Source organism: Anoplopoma fimbria, chromosome 2, assembly GCF_027596085.1.
Source record: "Anoplopoma fimbria isolate UVic2021 breed Golden Eagle Sablefish chromosome 2, Afim_UVic_2022, whole genome shotgun sequence".
NCBI lineage: Eukaryota > Metazoa > Chordata > Actinopteri > Perciformes > Anoplopomatidae > Anoplopoma > Anoplopoma fimbria.
Window position 1 is genome coordinate 11,898,078 of NC_072450.1, and position 13,579 is coordinate 11,911,656.

Consider the following 13,579-nt stretch of genomic DNA (forward strand, 5'->3'; position numbering starts at 1 on the left):
TACTTTATGCACATTGAAGAAAAGTAGACTTTTGTACAATATCTCACTAAATATATTTACATGACATACAATTCGCCATCAGTGCAATACATAGGAATGTTGCATATTTACCAAATGTTAGACTCTTTCCTTTATGAAGAAAAATAATTCCAATGACAGAAGCTGATATAACTAATGTGTAAAGTAGCATGTGCAACTTTCATATTGGTTAACAGCTTCACAGGAAATAAAAAAAATAAAATCTTAGTACCACCCTATCAATAATCAAATATTAAGCATTGAAAAAGTAATAGATCACATGTACATATTTATCTTCATACATGTAATGGATTGCTTTTGTACAAATATTTTATATAACTTTGGCAGTTCATCAGGAACAAAGTTATCGGAAAAATATGAAACAATAATATCAAACTGTCAGCAATGTCATGTAAGCTTGCCTTCCAAAGCTCATGTTCACAGTGGTCATTCAGAAAGGCTGGAAGCTGATGGCCAAAAACAAATAACAAAAAGCCAAAGAAAAGGAAAAACATTTCCATCCTTTCTGCTAAGACTGTTAGCACTGGAGGCTGTCGTCATTGTTGTCATGGTTATAAAATTACAAACACCTATGAAGGTTTACATAGCAGTCATCGCCATTTAAAAAAACATGGTCTATTTTCAGGTCGACTTAAAATACAAACAGTTTGAAGGCAAGGGGACAGGACCCTGCTCGGTGGTCACTGTAGAATCATGGGAGAGACATGACCGAGAAAGAGGACATGCACAACAGTGCTTTGTGGAAGAACGTGAAGCCAAAAAACGAGGATGCAAAATGAAAGACTTTGCAACAATCAAAACGCCACACTGTCAGAAATTGACGTACACCGGACAAAATAATCGAGCAAATTTCAAACATACGAAGTTCACCATAATTCATATACGTTGGTTTTGTTCTTTTTTTTTCACTGGTTTGGCACTTTATTGGAACAAATCTCTGTTCAAAAAGACTAAATGTTGTACAAAAGGTATTTCATGTCTCGTTAACATAACCTGTAGAATATAGTACTTAATAGTAAGCATACGGTAAGTAAACACTTGTACATACTGTAGTTTTAAAATGAACATTCCAACAGATGTTTTACGCACATGCACAAAAACAAACAAACAAACAAACACAACTCTCTCTCTCTCGCTGTCTTGCTGCCTCGCCACATTTGGGCGTCCTGCGCTTCTCTTTGGACAATCTCATTCTCCAGCTTCTATCCAGAAAGAGCATCTGTTGCTACTGCTCCTTCTTCTTCTCCCTTTTCTTTTTATCTCCCACTTAAGACAAAACAACTTTTTTAATACTGCATTTTTTTTTGCACATTATGATACTTCCTCCGTCGAGCGTGTGTCTGTCTTGAGACGCACAAACTCTTTGGCCACCTCGTCATTGGTCCTTTGAGAGAGTATCCTCATGATGGTCAGGCCAGTTTCGTCCATGGAGATGCTCTTCATCAGGGGGTAGCAGGCGGAGCAGCTGCCCTTGTCTGCTAGCTCTCTTAGCTGGATGACCGTCATGCCGATGATGCGGTCCTCACGGGCAAAGCAGTAGTCCTTTACTGAGACGTGGAGCTCGTAGGCCTCCGGACCATGTTCATTACTTAGAACACTGGACAAAATGACACACAGAGATCAGAAAGGTCATACTCAAGAGTTCAAATAAGTTCACATGAGGCAAATAATTAGCAGTGTTTTACTATACTGTAGTACTTCAGTAATAAAAAGGAAACTATTTGACATTTGTGAATAATAGAAATGTAGGGACTTCATTGTGACAGTTCAGACACGGTCAAGTTAGCTGTAAGTCACTTACAAGTATACCATCTTTACTTTGATGTACAAAAAAAATCATATTGTTCAAACGTAATTAAAAGCACAAAGTGTCATTATGAAGAATTGTACACGAGTGCACACCAAATGCTTTTTGGACAGTGACATTCGGCTTTGTTCCCAGTGAATATAAAGTGTCATGAAGAGGCTGGGTGATATTTCCACAGCATATTATATTTGTGGCTGTAATGAGACAATTAAGTCGTGTTTTGCAGGTGAAATTAATGTTTCTATTCAAATGAGCCATTATTCTAAGCTAGCCTTTTGTTGCAGTCCACAACAGCGACGCTAGTTTTATGTTTTCACCTATCACCAGTCTGTGTGTGTCATTGTGGCTGATGATACCTACAGTACACCCACTGTACTGCAACAGAAGTGTTTTTTAAATACAGATTTAGTGTAGTTTAGTTTAAAATGAAGGCATAGTTCTAAGACAGATGGGCTCCAAGCAAGGGTGCCAGAAGTTGGTGTGTAAGCATGCTGAAGGGGCCATTGTTCCCACCACTTCACCCAACGCAAGATAGTCCCTAATGTTAGGTTGTTTTATGTTGCACTGGGGTGTTGATCGTCACTTTAGCTCAGTGACTTTAGTTGACTTGAGAAGTGCTTGTAAGGTAATTGGGGTGGTATATATGTTGCTGGAGGATCTTTTTAAGTATGCAGATAGCATACTGAATACTAGTTTGAAGATACTGCAGCATATAGTACAGGTACAGAATGTTGACTGTTTTTAGGTTTTATGTAGGTGGCAAAATGCTTAGTAATAATAATAATAATAATAATAATAATAATAATAATAATAATAATAATAATAATAATAATAATATATGTTTGTGGGCTTTTGAAACTACCCTGAGCTTTGCTCCCTCTTCACCTCTGTAACTGCCACGAAGGATGAATGACTACTCACTATTGGAATGTTTCATTGTACTTTGGTGACCAATTATTATTCTTGGTCTTGGTGCTGAATTTGCGCTTCTTGTCAGCCAAGTGTGGTCCCACGGCGTTGACCTCTACAAACGGCCGGAACATAGCATTGGTTTGCCAGATGAGGTTGTTCACTCCGACCACTGAAAAATACAGAGAAAAAAAAGAATCAGCAACATTGTAGATATAGTTAAGTTATCCTTTTTTTCCCCCACAGATAACTAGCTAAATATATAAAATGTAATATGCATGGATACTGTCAGAGCAAATTCAATATAACTGGACAGCAAAACCAGGAAATCTGGAAAATTACAAGTAAACATCTTTGGTTGCCATTTATGAGTAAAACTGCAAGAGTTTATTTGTAGACCATTTTGAACATGAAATAATGTAATGTGGATAAATCCATCCTAAAGGAGACTGACATACTGATACAGATTGTTTTTTTGCATTTTGTTCTGTGGTAGTTGCCAAAGGCAATTCTGGGAAATGTAGAAATTAAATATATTAACACTAAAACGCATCTGTTCAGCCAGTAAAAATAGGAACTATATGATTACCATAGCAACTTAACTGGCAATAACATTGTCATGTTACTGCTGTTGTCTGTCTATAGCAAATTGCCAGCTGTAATGCAAATGGTGCTTCTTCAAGCAGTGGAACAGAAACATTTCAGCTGTGGGGTTGATGAGCCAGATTTTTGTTTCATTATAGAAATGTACTTCAAAAACAGTCTCCAAAAAAGTAAATGCAATTGTTTTATTTTCAAGTAAATTAAGTTGTTGTATCATGCATACTTTATACTCTATTAGTGAAGAGTCTGAAAAAAACGAGAGTCTACATCATGCTGGCGCTTCTGTGAGGCTCTGCTACAGTCAGCATGCTATATTTCAGACAGCGACGATGCTAAGATGCTGAAATAGAAGCAGGTATAATGTTTACAATGTTCACCATCTAAGTTTAGAATATTGGCATGATTACATTTGCTAATGAGCACTAACCACAAAATACAGCAGACACTGATGGGAATGTCAATCATTTTCCAGGTTTTTGGTCATAAACAAAAGTATTGGACAAATTTTGATCTGGTGATGGCCCTCGATGAAAAGTTAAAGGATCACCAAAGTTATTTGGATTTTAGAAAATGTCCATCAAGGTGATGTTGAAATATTTTACTGGATAAGTAAAAACTTGAGTTAAGATTCTCTTGGCACCATGAATATCTTCACACGATTGGTTGGTGAAGACATGTGACCATTAGCTAAAAATCTCAACATTTTGGTGGCACTTGAGGAAAAGCCATGCTGCTAGCATGGTTAATAAAAACAGTTTTCAGATTTATAAATCATAAGTGACTTTTTTTATAACCTCTACAAGAATATAAAATAAACCTACAACCCCAGCTATGGTAACGGTTTATGTTTCCTGTTTATTGACTTTCCTAATGTCATCAGCAATCATACAGATGTTATTTTTTCTTTATTTTAAGACTATACAAAAATGCTGCTGATCATGGCTCAGCGGTGCAATAGTACAAATGAGATTACCACCATGAGCTGCCCTTGGTGAGTCTTTGACCATTTGCAGGTGTGAATACATTTGAACAAATACAACAAAAAGCAGGTCTGAGCATTGGGAAATCTCACCCTTAACGCTGACTTTGTGCTCTCCTGTGCCAGGGTGAGAGATGAGATTCACTTGCATTGCCACCTCCCCCACGGATCCGTTGGATGACTGACCTGGACACACACAAAAACAACAACAGGACAATTGAAAAAGAAAAAAGCACAATGAAAATCATTGAGAATTGAGGACTGGCAGAGAGAAACTCATTGAGAGAAATAGAGAGAAAAGGAATGAGACATAAAGGAGATTTGAGAAAATTAAGAGTAAGAGAGAGCAAATGGATTGAGATAGAGATAGAGAAACAGAGAGAGAGAGAGAGAGAGAGAGAGAGAGAGAGAGAGAGAGAGAGAGAGAGAGAGAGAGAGAGAGGGAGAGGGAGAAAAATATAAAAAAAAGTCAGATCCAAAACTATGGGTGCAGCTTTCTGGATTAGGTATCCAGAAATTGATCCGAAACTGTTGTAAAAACACCTCTCTGCATCGAGGCTAAAATAAGTGAATAAATAAAGTACTAAACTCAAAAAACCAGTGGGGGAGTAAACTTGAATTCACTGTATGCAACGCAACGCCAGGGTTTAATAAAGCTTGAGGCTGAACAGGAGCCACAAGAGAAAAAAAAAAAAAATAATAATAATTTGCCTAGGTTGAAGGCCATGGAGGAGGCAGATGGTGTGGAGGAATGCACTAAAAAATATATGTTATGCACAATGAAATCCTAAAACAGTTTAACTTAACAGAAATACAATCAAAACTGTATGCAGTAAACTCAAATGAAAAGAAAGCAAAACAAACTTATCAGAAAGGAGGTAGAGAGGGGACAAGTGAAGAGTGAAGGCAAAGACTTTTAGGCACCTCACCCTGCACAGATTCATCATTACAGTTCCAAACACATGAGGACATACTGCCGCCAGTAAGCAATTAGGACTCATTGCTGACCATGTGTCTCACTTTTCCTGCCGCAGGGAGCTGTGTTTCATCCAGCACTGGACAAACAGATGTTTAACACTGGAAAGCAAGTGCCTGTGCGGTTGATGAAGGGACATGTTGATCCAATAGCTAATCAATATGTGCCGAACACGCTGTGCTCATTATCGCTGGTAATGAAAAACAAGCCTCCTGATTTATTGTTATGATAATTAAGCCCAGGACATTTAGGAAATGAACTGGGCACAGCACTTCAGCTATGGGCAGAAATATTGTAATTAATAAATAGATTTTTCATGTTTTCTGACTAAGGTTAGAGACGGGCCACTAGAATGGGCAGTTTGAGGGACATGGGAGAGCAGACTGAGGAGGGTCAGCGGATCAAGTGAGGACATTTTTTTTTGCAGAAATGTGGTTTAATTTAGTAAACTTTTGGGGGGTGTTTTGAACAACCAAGATGATATCCTAAACCACACAGAGTGACAAATCAACAGACAGTCCCTTTATAAGCAGAAAGCTGTGAAATAGTCATTTGAAATTACTTTGTTAGTACTGTTCTGTATTGTAGCTTAAAGCAACTATAAAACAAACAGAAAGACACTTGTATACGTCCAAACGCACACTTTACAGGAACAGACTAGTGCACTCGTATTAGTTGTTGCACTTACTGTATTTGTATCAGTTCGCTGCACTTATTGAATTTGTATTTGTTTACTGCACTTATCCTATTCGTAGTAGTTTGTAGCACTTACTATATTCGGATTAGTCTGTTGCAATTATTGTTTTCGTAGTAACTTGCCTCTGCACTATACTTTTGCTCTGGCTTATGCTTTAAGATGCTTGTTTAAGAAAGGAGATGCACTTATGACTTCTGGTGACTAGTAGTTCTCTTGAATACCTATGTTGAATACACTTCCTGTAAGTCGCTTTGGATAAAAGCGTCTGCTAAATGACTGTAATGTAATGTAAATGTAATGCATGCCATGGTCTAAATGTGTCAGAGCACAGGGGTGGGTGATTAATGAAACAGTGTCCAGTGTCAGCACATCTCCACACTGTTTACTGACCTAATCCACGTCATCTCCCACTTCACCAACCCCACTTACAGGCATCACGTTAGACCACCTCAGATAAAGAGCGACAACATGTTGTCAACTCAGAGAGAGAAGGAGAAAAGAAACACATCAAGGAATCTCAAAATAGCACACAGTGAAATACTGTGCGTCTCTGCCCATCTGCCAGTCAGCGAGACGAGAACGCTGGTTGGGCCTGCTGGCTGCCTGGCTGGCTGACTAGCTTTCTCCCATTGCCATTCTGTTCCCTGCTGCCTGCCTATGCAGCGTTCTGCAAGGTTGAGCACACTGAGGCAGCCAGGAGCTTAAAGCGTCAACGCCCCAATGGGCTGAATTCCCTCTCGAATCTCCTTGTACACCTAAGGGTATTTCTGCCTTGTTAAAGAGAGCGGCGGAAAGAAACTTCCATATAATAACAGATGAATGAGGCAACACATATAAGTAGGTCAGTGATGACGGAGAGAAAGAGAACAAGAGGGAATTTATACATTTGCCCTATACACGTATCTTATAAATTTGTCATGGCAGTGTTTTGCGTGTTTTGAAAAAGATGGAGAGAAATAGAGCATCGGAGCATTCAAGCCCCTCAGGGTAAAGTGGCCACTGAAAAATGAGCTTTAAAAAAAAAAATGTAAAAGAGGTAAAGGACTTAAACTGTGAGGGGATAAATGCAATCATTGCAATGTTCACTGCACATATAAACCTAAAAAAAGTGACACAGAGAGATCTTCAGAACACATTAACTGTTATGTAAAGAAAGCCAAGACTGACGGGACTGCAGAACTATGTTAAGGTTAAAATGAGCCAGGGACTGGATTCACATTATTTTTTAATGAATTCTAAATGCCAATAGAAGCAACTTGTGATTCGGTTATAATAAGGCTTTAATTTATGAACTTTAATGTTTACTGTTATAGATGTAAAAAAAAAAAGCTGCAACAACAGTAGCACAATGCATTCTGAATTTAACTACCAGAGTTTATCAAGCATAATTATGTTTACTAACTACTATCTCAAGACAGTGCTTAAGTGCTGTGGTGCAATAGTACCCACAATGTGTGCTTTTATCTGCATCTTTCACCATCCAAGCATCTTTAAGCATCACTTGGTCTTGCTTACATTTCTTACCTACCCCATGAGCCACTCTCTACAGAACACAGCTCTTAACCTTAAAGTTTTTTCATTACTTGACTCCTGAGGTAATTCCACTCCCAGAACCGAAACCTAATTGAGCCTGACCTTGGCTAGCTCATTACCTTGAGAGGTTTGGGTGCATATATATTTCTTGATCAAGGCATCTGTAGGTTGAGTGTAAAGGCTGAGAGCATATTTCAGGGTCTTCATATCCGGGCTTTTTTCAAGGAAGGTTTTCTTCAGCCCATTTCCTCCAGCATGGAAGTATTGCTGAAAAAAAACAAACAAGCAGAAAAAAGCAGCTTAGATTTATAATTTTTCAAGGTGAACAGAAACTCTGAAGTAACTTTGAACTTGATGGCAACTTCATTTGAGTTTAAATACCGCAGCAAGTTACAGTTGGCTGAGAGAAGCCTAGGATTATGTGGACAGTACACATTTAACAAGGAGGCAAAAACACATCAAGAAACCAGACAAGAGGCAGCCGTAATAGCCACTTTTGTAGCTAATTATCATGCATTTACATCTGAAACACATGCTTGGATGGTTAATGCACAATTATGCTGATAAGCCTGATAGCTAATGACACACCAGGCTGTGCTCTCTTTTCAAATGCTTTCACTCCCACATGTGGAAGGTGGGAGGCTGACCACGGACAGGAGGTGTTGCTTAAAAGTGTACAGATGAAGAACTTGGAGACACATTTCTAAACCCTTTATTCGTTTGTGCTTGTTATGTGTTATGCTATTGTTTACTCTGTAACACACAATCATTATAGGAACAAAATAAAATTTGTTGGGGTTTTTGCAGAGTTCGATAAGGATTTGTTGTTCAAGTCAGAAAGTTGAAACACAGTAATCTCATACCCTTAGAGGCATGGAATAATATAATACAGGGATGTTGGGTCCACAAATTGTTCAGCTGAAATTTGAGCCACATCATCTCTTCACAGATAGAATGACGCCCCTTAGAGGGAATGGTTGGTATTTTTCTTTACTTGTGTCAGGTTCGTACTTAGGAACTTTCTCAGCACAGTGGGAGGCACTGTTTTCTGCTTCATTAATGACTCATATGTCACATAATTTGACTGACGTGTGCCACTTGTGAATGATGCATAATACGGCTTGCAGGTGGTGAGTCATGAGTTGAGTTCATCCAGAGAAAGAAAATAAAATCACACAGTAAATGGGAAACTGCATGCAATTCAACTAAAACGTAGCCTACAGCAAACAATAAATAGATCTTATAGAAACAAGTTTATGCTGAATTGCATCCTATAGCTTAGCCCTATGGCAATCAAATTAAATAAACAACATGCATTTATTAAAACACTATTTATTGTCAATTTTCAAAGAAATATACTTTTAACATACATACTGAACTTGTATGACACTTGTATGGAAAAACCCCTCAGCTATTTTTGTGATAAATAAAATTAGTCCTACCACAATCAACTTAATACTTACATCCTTCTATTTCTAGTAGAGGAAACAAGAATCTTCTGAATGAAATAAATAAAAATTGCCTCTTTTTGAGAGTAAATTAATATTCCAGACCATTTTTACTGCCATGTCTGCATCAACTCATATTAACTTGATTAGGTAAACCAGCCTTTTAAAAGAGAAATAAGTTTGATATATCACAACTTCATTTCATTAATATGTTATGGAAACCAAGTCTTTTGGATGACTGCTCCATAGCAAACTGTTTATCCAGGTGAACAATCCATTTGATGGGCTCGATTTAGTGATGCTATTGCTGTATTATTGAATGAATTATTGATTGCCGTGAGCATGGGAAAAAAATAACGCTCTGTGAAGATTATAATTTGATTTCATTAATTTATCAGAAATAGGTCCACATTGAATGGTCAATTGGTCTGGGCTGCAACCCCGTCTCATTTTATTGTTAGGAAATCTTAAGGTACTGTTAGACATTAATGTTGTGGTTATGCTTATATAGTTAATTATTATGTTTATTCAAATAAGTAAAGCCATTCTAATCACCTAGTCATTGCATTACTGTTTATTGGCCAAGGAGTGTGTTGCTTCATGTTGGTAGATGCCCCCAGTGTTTCTGCCAGGGTGCAATGCTGCATTTTCTCTGACAGGCGACTCTGCAACATCGCCCCACATGCTCAAAAACATCTCCCTGTCTCTGGCAGAATTACCTGTCAACCTGCCATCCTTTTTACAGTAGCCTATATGTCTTCAGTCTAGTATCTTTACCATTAACCTTTCCTTCTGTTCCTCCTTATATATTTTCCTATTTCTTTGTTATAGTATTTCCTTTTGTCTTTTGTTCATCTCTATCCTCAAGGCTTATCAGCAGTTGACATCTTGTGGTGAACCAGGAGTGGTTACTCTCCTCTCTCTCGAGTCTATAATAAATCTACACAAACAGGTACTCGCATGTATTTTCGAGATACAGTATTTAAAACCTATATCTGACTAGAGGAAAATCAGGGTGTATTCTTAAAGAAAAAGACAAATGGCGTGTTCAGATGTGTAGCTCATCGACACAGAGATTTGGTGATCTAGAAACAGCTGCCTTTCTTTGACAATCCCCCAGAATCAGTTGAATGGACTGCATGCCATCTGCCACTATGGACCAGTGCATTTACCCATTATCCTACCCATTAGTTTTCACAGGATCAAAGTTCAGTCTGGATAAAATATTTTCAGTGGGATAATCACTAAATGCACTCAAGGCAAAATATTCAAGTAGATATACTTTGTTTTAGCCACACTGCTGTATACTTGTCTTGATACAATATGTGCCTTTGGGGTAACATTTGGGCTCCCTAGTGCAATATGAGAAGCCAATAATACATATTTGTTGTAGTTAATACAGACAATACATTTGGCCTCTTTTAAATGCATCACTCCCATTTTTTGTCTCGAGTAGATAACAGGTCTAAAGCTGTTGTCTAATCAATTTGAAAAATGTGATGCAAATAACCCTCTAAATAGCATTTCTTGGTCCAATCATCTAACTCTCCTAAGGCATTACTGATCTGTGTTAATTGATTGTTCTCATTGGAATACTGATGAACAGAATTCCAGCGACATGATTGATCTAAACCTGCAGGTAGTTTCCTTGGAGACAGCAGAATCAATTAGTTTGGTCTGCACTTTATGATGCAGTGTTCCCCTAGTGGCACCTCACCATAACTCTCTTCTTTTCCCTCTAGAACTGAGGCTTGGTCTTGAAATTGTCTCAAATCCCTTTACAACAAAAGGGAGTATATGGCAGTAAATTCACAGCGCTGCAGTCTTTAGCTGAGAGGCTTTGGCAACTTTCCATATTCCTGGGTATTAATTAATTAATTACGTATCCTCTCATCTCCTTGCAGCTAAACTGTGTCTCAAAAAAGAAACGGCAAGGAGATAGAAATACTATCAAAAAGAGGAGATTCTAAACAATTCATGTCAGCTCATTTGCAATTTGTGAAGCGACAGTGAAGGATAATACTTTTCTCCATTTTAGTCGGATAACATTAAAATAAAAATAAAAAAACACACTCACACAAACAAGAGGCTATTTTCCACTTGAGATATACCTATAATTTTAATGGTGATTTTTCAGCATTAAGTATCTGGAAATAAACACCACTATTCTCCCAGTCCATCGCCTATGCTTTCCACCCTTTCTTTGTATTTTAAGCAGCCTATTTATTTGACAGAGGAACAGAGGAAAATAGAAAATGAGAGTCAATGACATTCTGGATCATGATGTCCTTAGCACATCCTGACATGAGCCACAGCCTCCCACTTTTCAGTACCTTTGATTTACAAAATTCTCATTTAAGTTAATTTGCATATCTTTGCTCTTCTTACTCTATGTGGCTCTCCTCTCTTTTCTAAAGGTCAAGTTTAGCCATCCAGTTATCTCTCGCTGTACAGCCAACACTGTAATCTACATAAAACTCACCTTGATGGTGGGAAGCACGAGGTCCATGGCTGCACACTGTCGTGGAGTCAGACTTCTGGCTTCCTCTCGAATGACATGCTCCTGGAGGGATAGCAGTTCAAGTCAAACACACTACAATAGCAAAAATTGGAACGCAAGTCGCATTCAAATGTTTTAATTATTAAACTGTTTCTCCAGTTTAATGGTAATGACCTTAAGTGAGCCATGGTACTCAAGATTGTCTATTTACTGTTCACAAAACAGCACCTATTGCAGTCATTTTTAAACTGTGAGTGTCTGATAAATGTTAGCCTTGCTGTCTCACACCAGTTCTAACAATCTATTTTAATCATGAAAAATGTTTTTTTGTCGATTATAATTGAAGTTTTCCAGATTTGAAAGTTGATTAGAGGCAGTAAATTCTGGCACAGGCATTTGTTTAAAGGTGTTTACCCAAAAAATTGCATTAATGTTTCATGAAAAGGGTCTTTCAAGAGACTAAATCACCAATGCAAACACTTCTACAAAAGTGGTCGTTATCTGCACAGTTTCATCTGTCTGGCTACTCTTGTAGAAAAGCATACAGTAAAAGTCTTGTTGGTAGTTGCTTAAGTTCAATCAACATATTTAGAAGAGGGATATCCAATTTGGTACCATGTGAAAATGCACATACCTTTCCTCGAATTAGTGGCTGCATATGAAACAAACATATTTTTCTTTTGTATTCAGATATGATATAGATTTATCCGCCATCAACCTGCTGTAAACTGATTTAAAAGATCTGGTGTGAGACAGAAAACACGTTAATCAACATCTGCCCATCCAAAATAATTAAAGGCTGCAAGCAGGAAAAACATACTTCTTTGTACTGAAATAACCATAATGCTTTTTATTTGATGATAAAATAGGGGGTCAAATTTAGTGTTCAAATGGAATTGTTTGAGTGATTTATGATATTGTTACCCATAAATAAATGGTTAACTTTCTACCAACTTTAAGAGGGGAAGCAATTAAAACACTACAAATCCTACCACATGACATATGCTTTGGAAGATAAGTGCAGCCCAGAAATGACCAGCTCAAAGGATAGATTGTCGAGATAGTCGTGCACACAGAATTATTTGTGTCAGACAAACAACATATATGCCTCAGTAACTATCTTGCCAATCTATGTCACTACATAGGTCAAAGTTCAGAGCGCTTGAAAAGTAATTTGAGAGGTATTCATTTTGTGTGTTAACCCCTGAAGTAAATGAGGTTACACACATGCATTAATAATACAGTAAAATATAATATCATATCATAAGGAAGTAACAAATTGTAGTTGAACAAAACAGCAAGTAACACAATACTGGACTACATGAAAAAAACAGTCAATTGAGTTGAAGATAATCTGTCATAATCACAAATGTCAAGATGATGAGAAAAACACTTTTGAATGCTTTGGGAGCGAAACACACCCATCTGTGTACAGACGTACTGTACCCAGAAGTTCCCACAAAGGACACAAACATTAGTTCAAACACACAAACAAATATACACATACTCATATATAAATGCACATCAACACACATTCAGCTGGCATCTCCTGTATTACTCAGAGAAAAAATACCTCTCTGTGGAACTGTCATACCGCTGTAGTTAGTAAAACCACAGTGTAACCACTGATCCGTTCCAATGCCTCACTACACAGAGCTCGAGGGAGTACACATCCTCCGGTCACATCAGCAATTAGATATCAGCCCGGCTAGTGTTGCACTGAGTTGCACTGTACAATGCAAAAGCCTTACATAGCTTACATAACAATGCTTCCAAATGACATAATCCCTCCATCCAAATTTGTAGATAAAGTGAATCTAAGTGCACGATTAGGTGCAGATGATAACTGATCCATTTACGAGTATGTTTCCATCCAAACAATTTTAGACTGTGGATGACAGAAACATCTATTTTACATTATTGGTAGCTTGTCATGATGTTATTCACTCCGACATTTAGCTACATATCTGGAAAGCTACTAAAAGAGTCTGGGTACATCTGTATCATCTAATGCCTCTGATATACTGTTAACAATATAATACGTAATGTTGGGCATAATTAGAGATGTCATGTTTTATTGAGATGACA

At 37.7% G+C, this 13,579-nt stretch overlaps 1 protein-coding gene across 1 annotated transcript in view; it reads right to left on the bottom strand.

Annotated features, from left to right (window-relative positions):
• Nucleotides 1–1,350: 1,350 nt before the first annotated feature.
• LOC129105723 (protein unc-13 homolog C) overlaps nucleotides 1,351–13,579 on the bottom strand; it is a 90,416-nt gene continuing 78,187 nt past the window's right edge. Inside the window, exons 27-31 of the mRNA XM_054616897.1 lie at nucleotides 11,474–11,554; nucleotides 7,663–7,810; nucleotides 4,431–4,523; nucleotides 2,768–2,927; nucleotides 1,351–1,636 (exon numbers count right to left, since the gene is read on the bottom strand). Of these exons, the coding sequence (XP_054472872.1) occupies nucleotides 1,351–1,636; nucleotides 2,768–2,927; nucleotides 4,431–4,523; nucleotides 7,663–7,810; nucleotides 11,474–11,554 (768 nt within the window). The remainder of the gene's footprint in view (nucleotides 1,637–2,767; nucleotides 2,928–4,430; nucleotides 4,524–7,662; nucleotides 7,811–11,473; nucleotides 11,555–13,579) is intronic.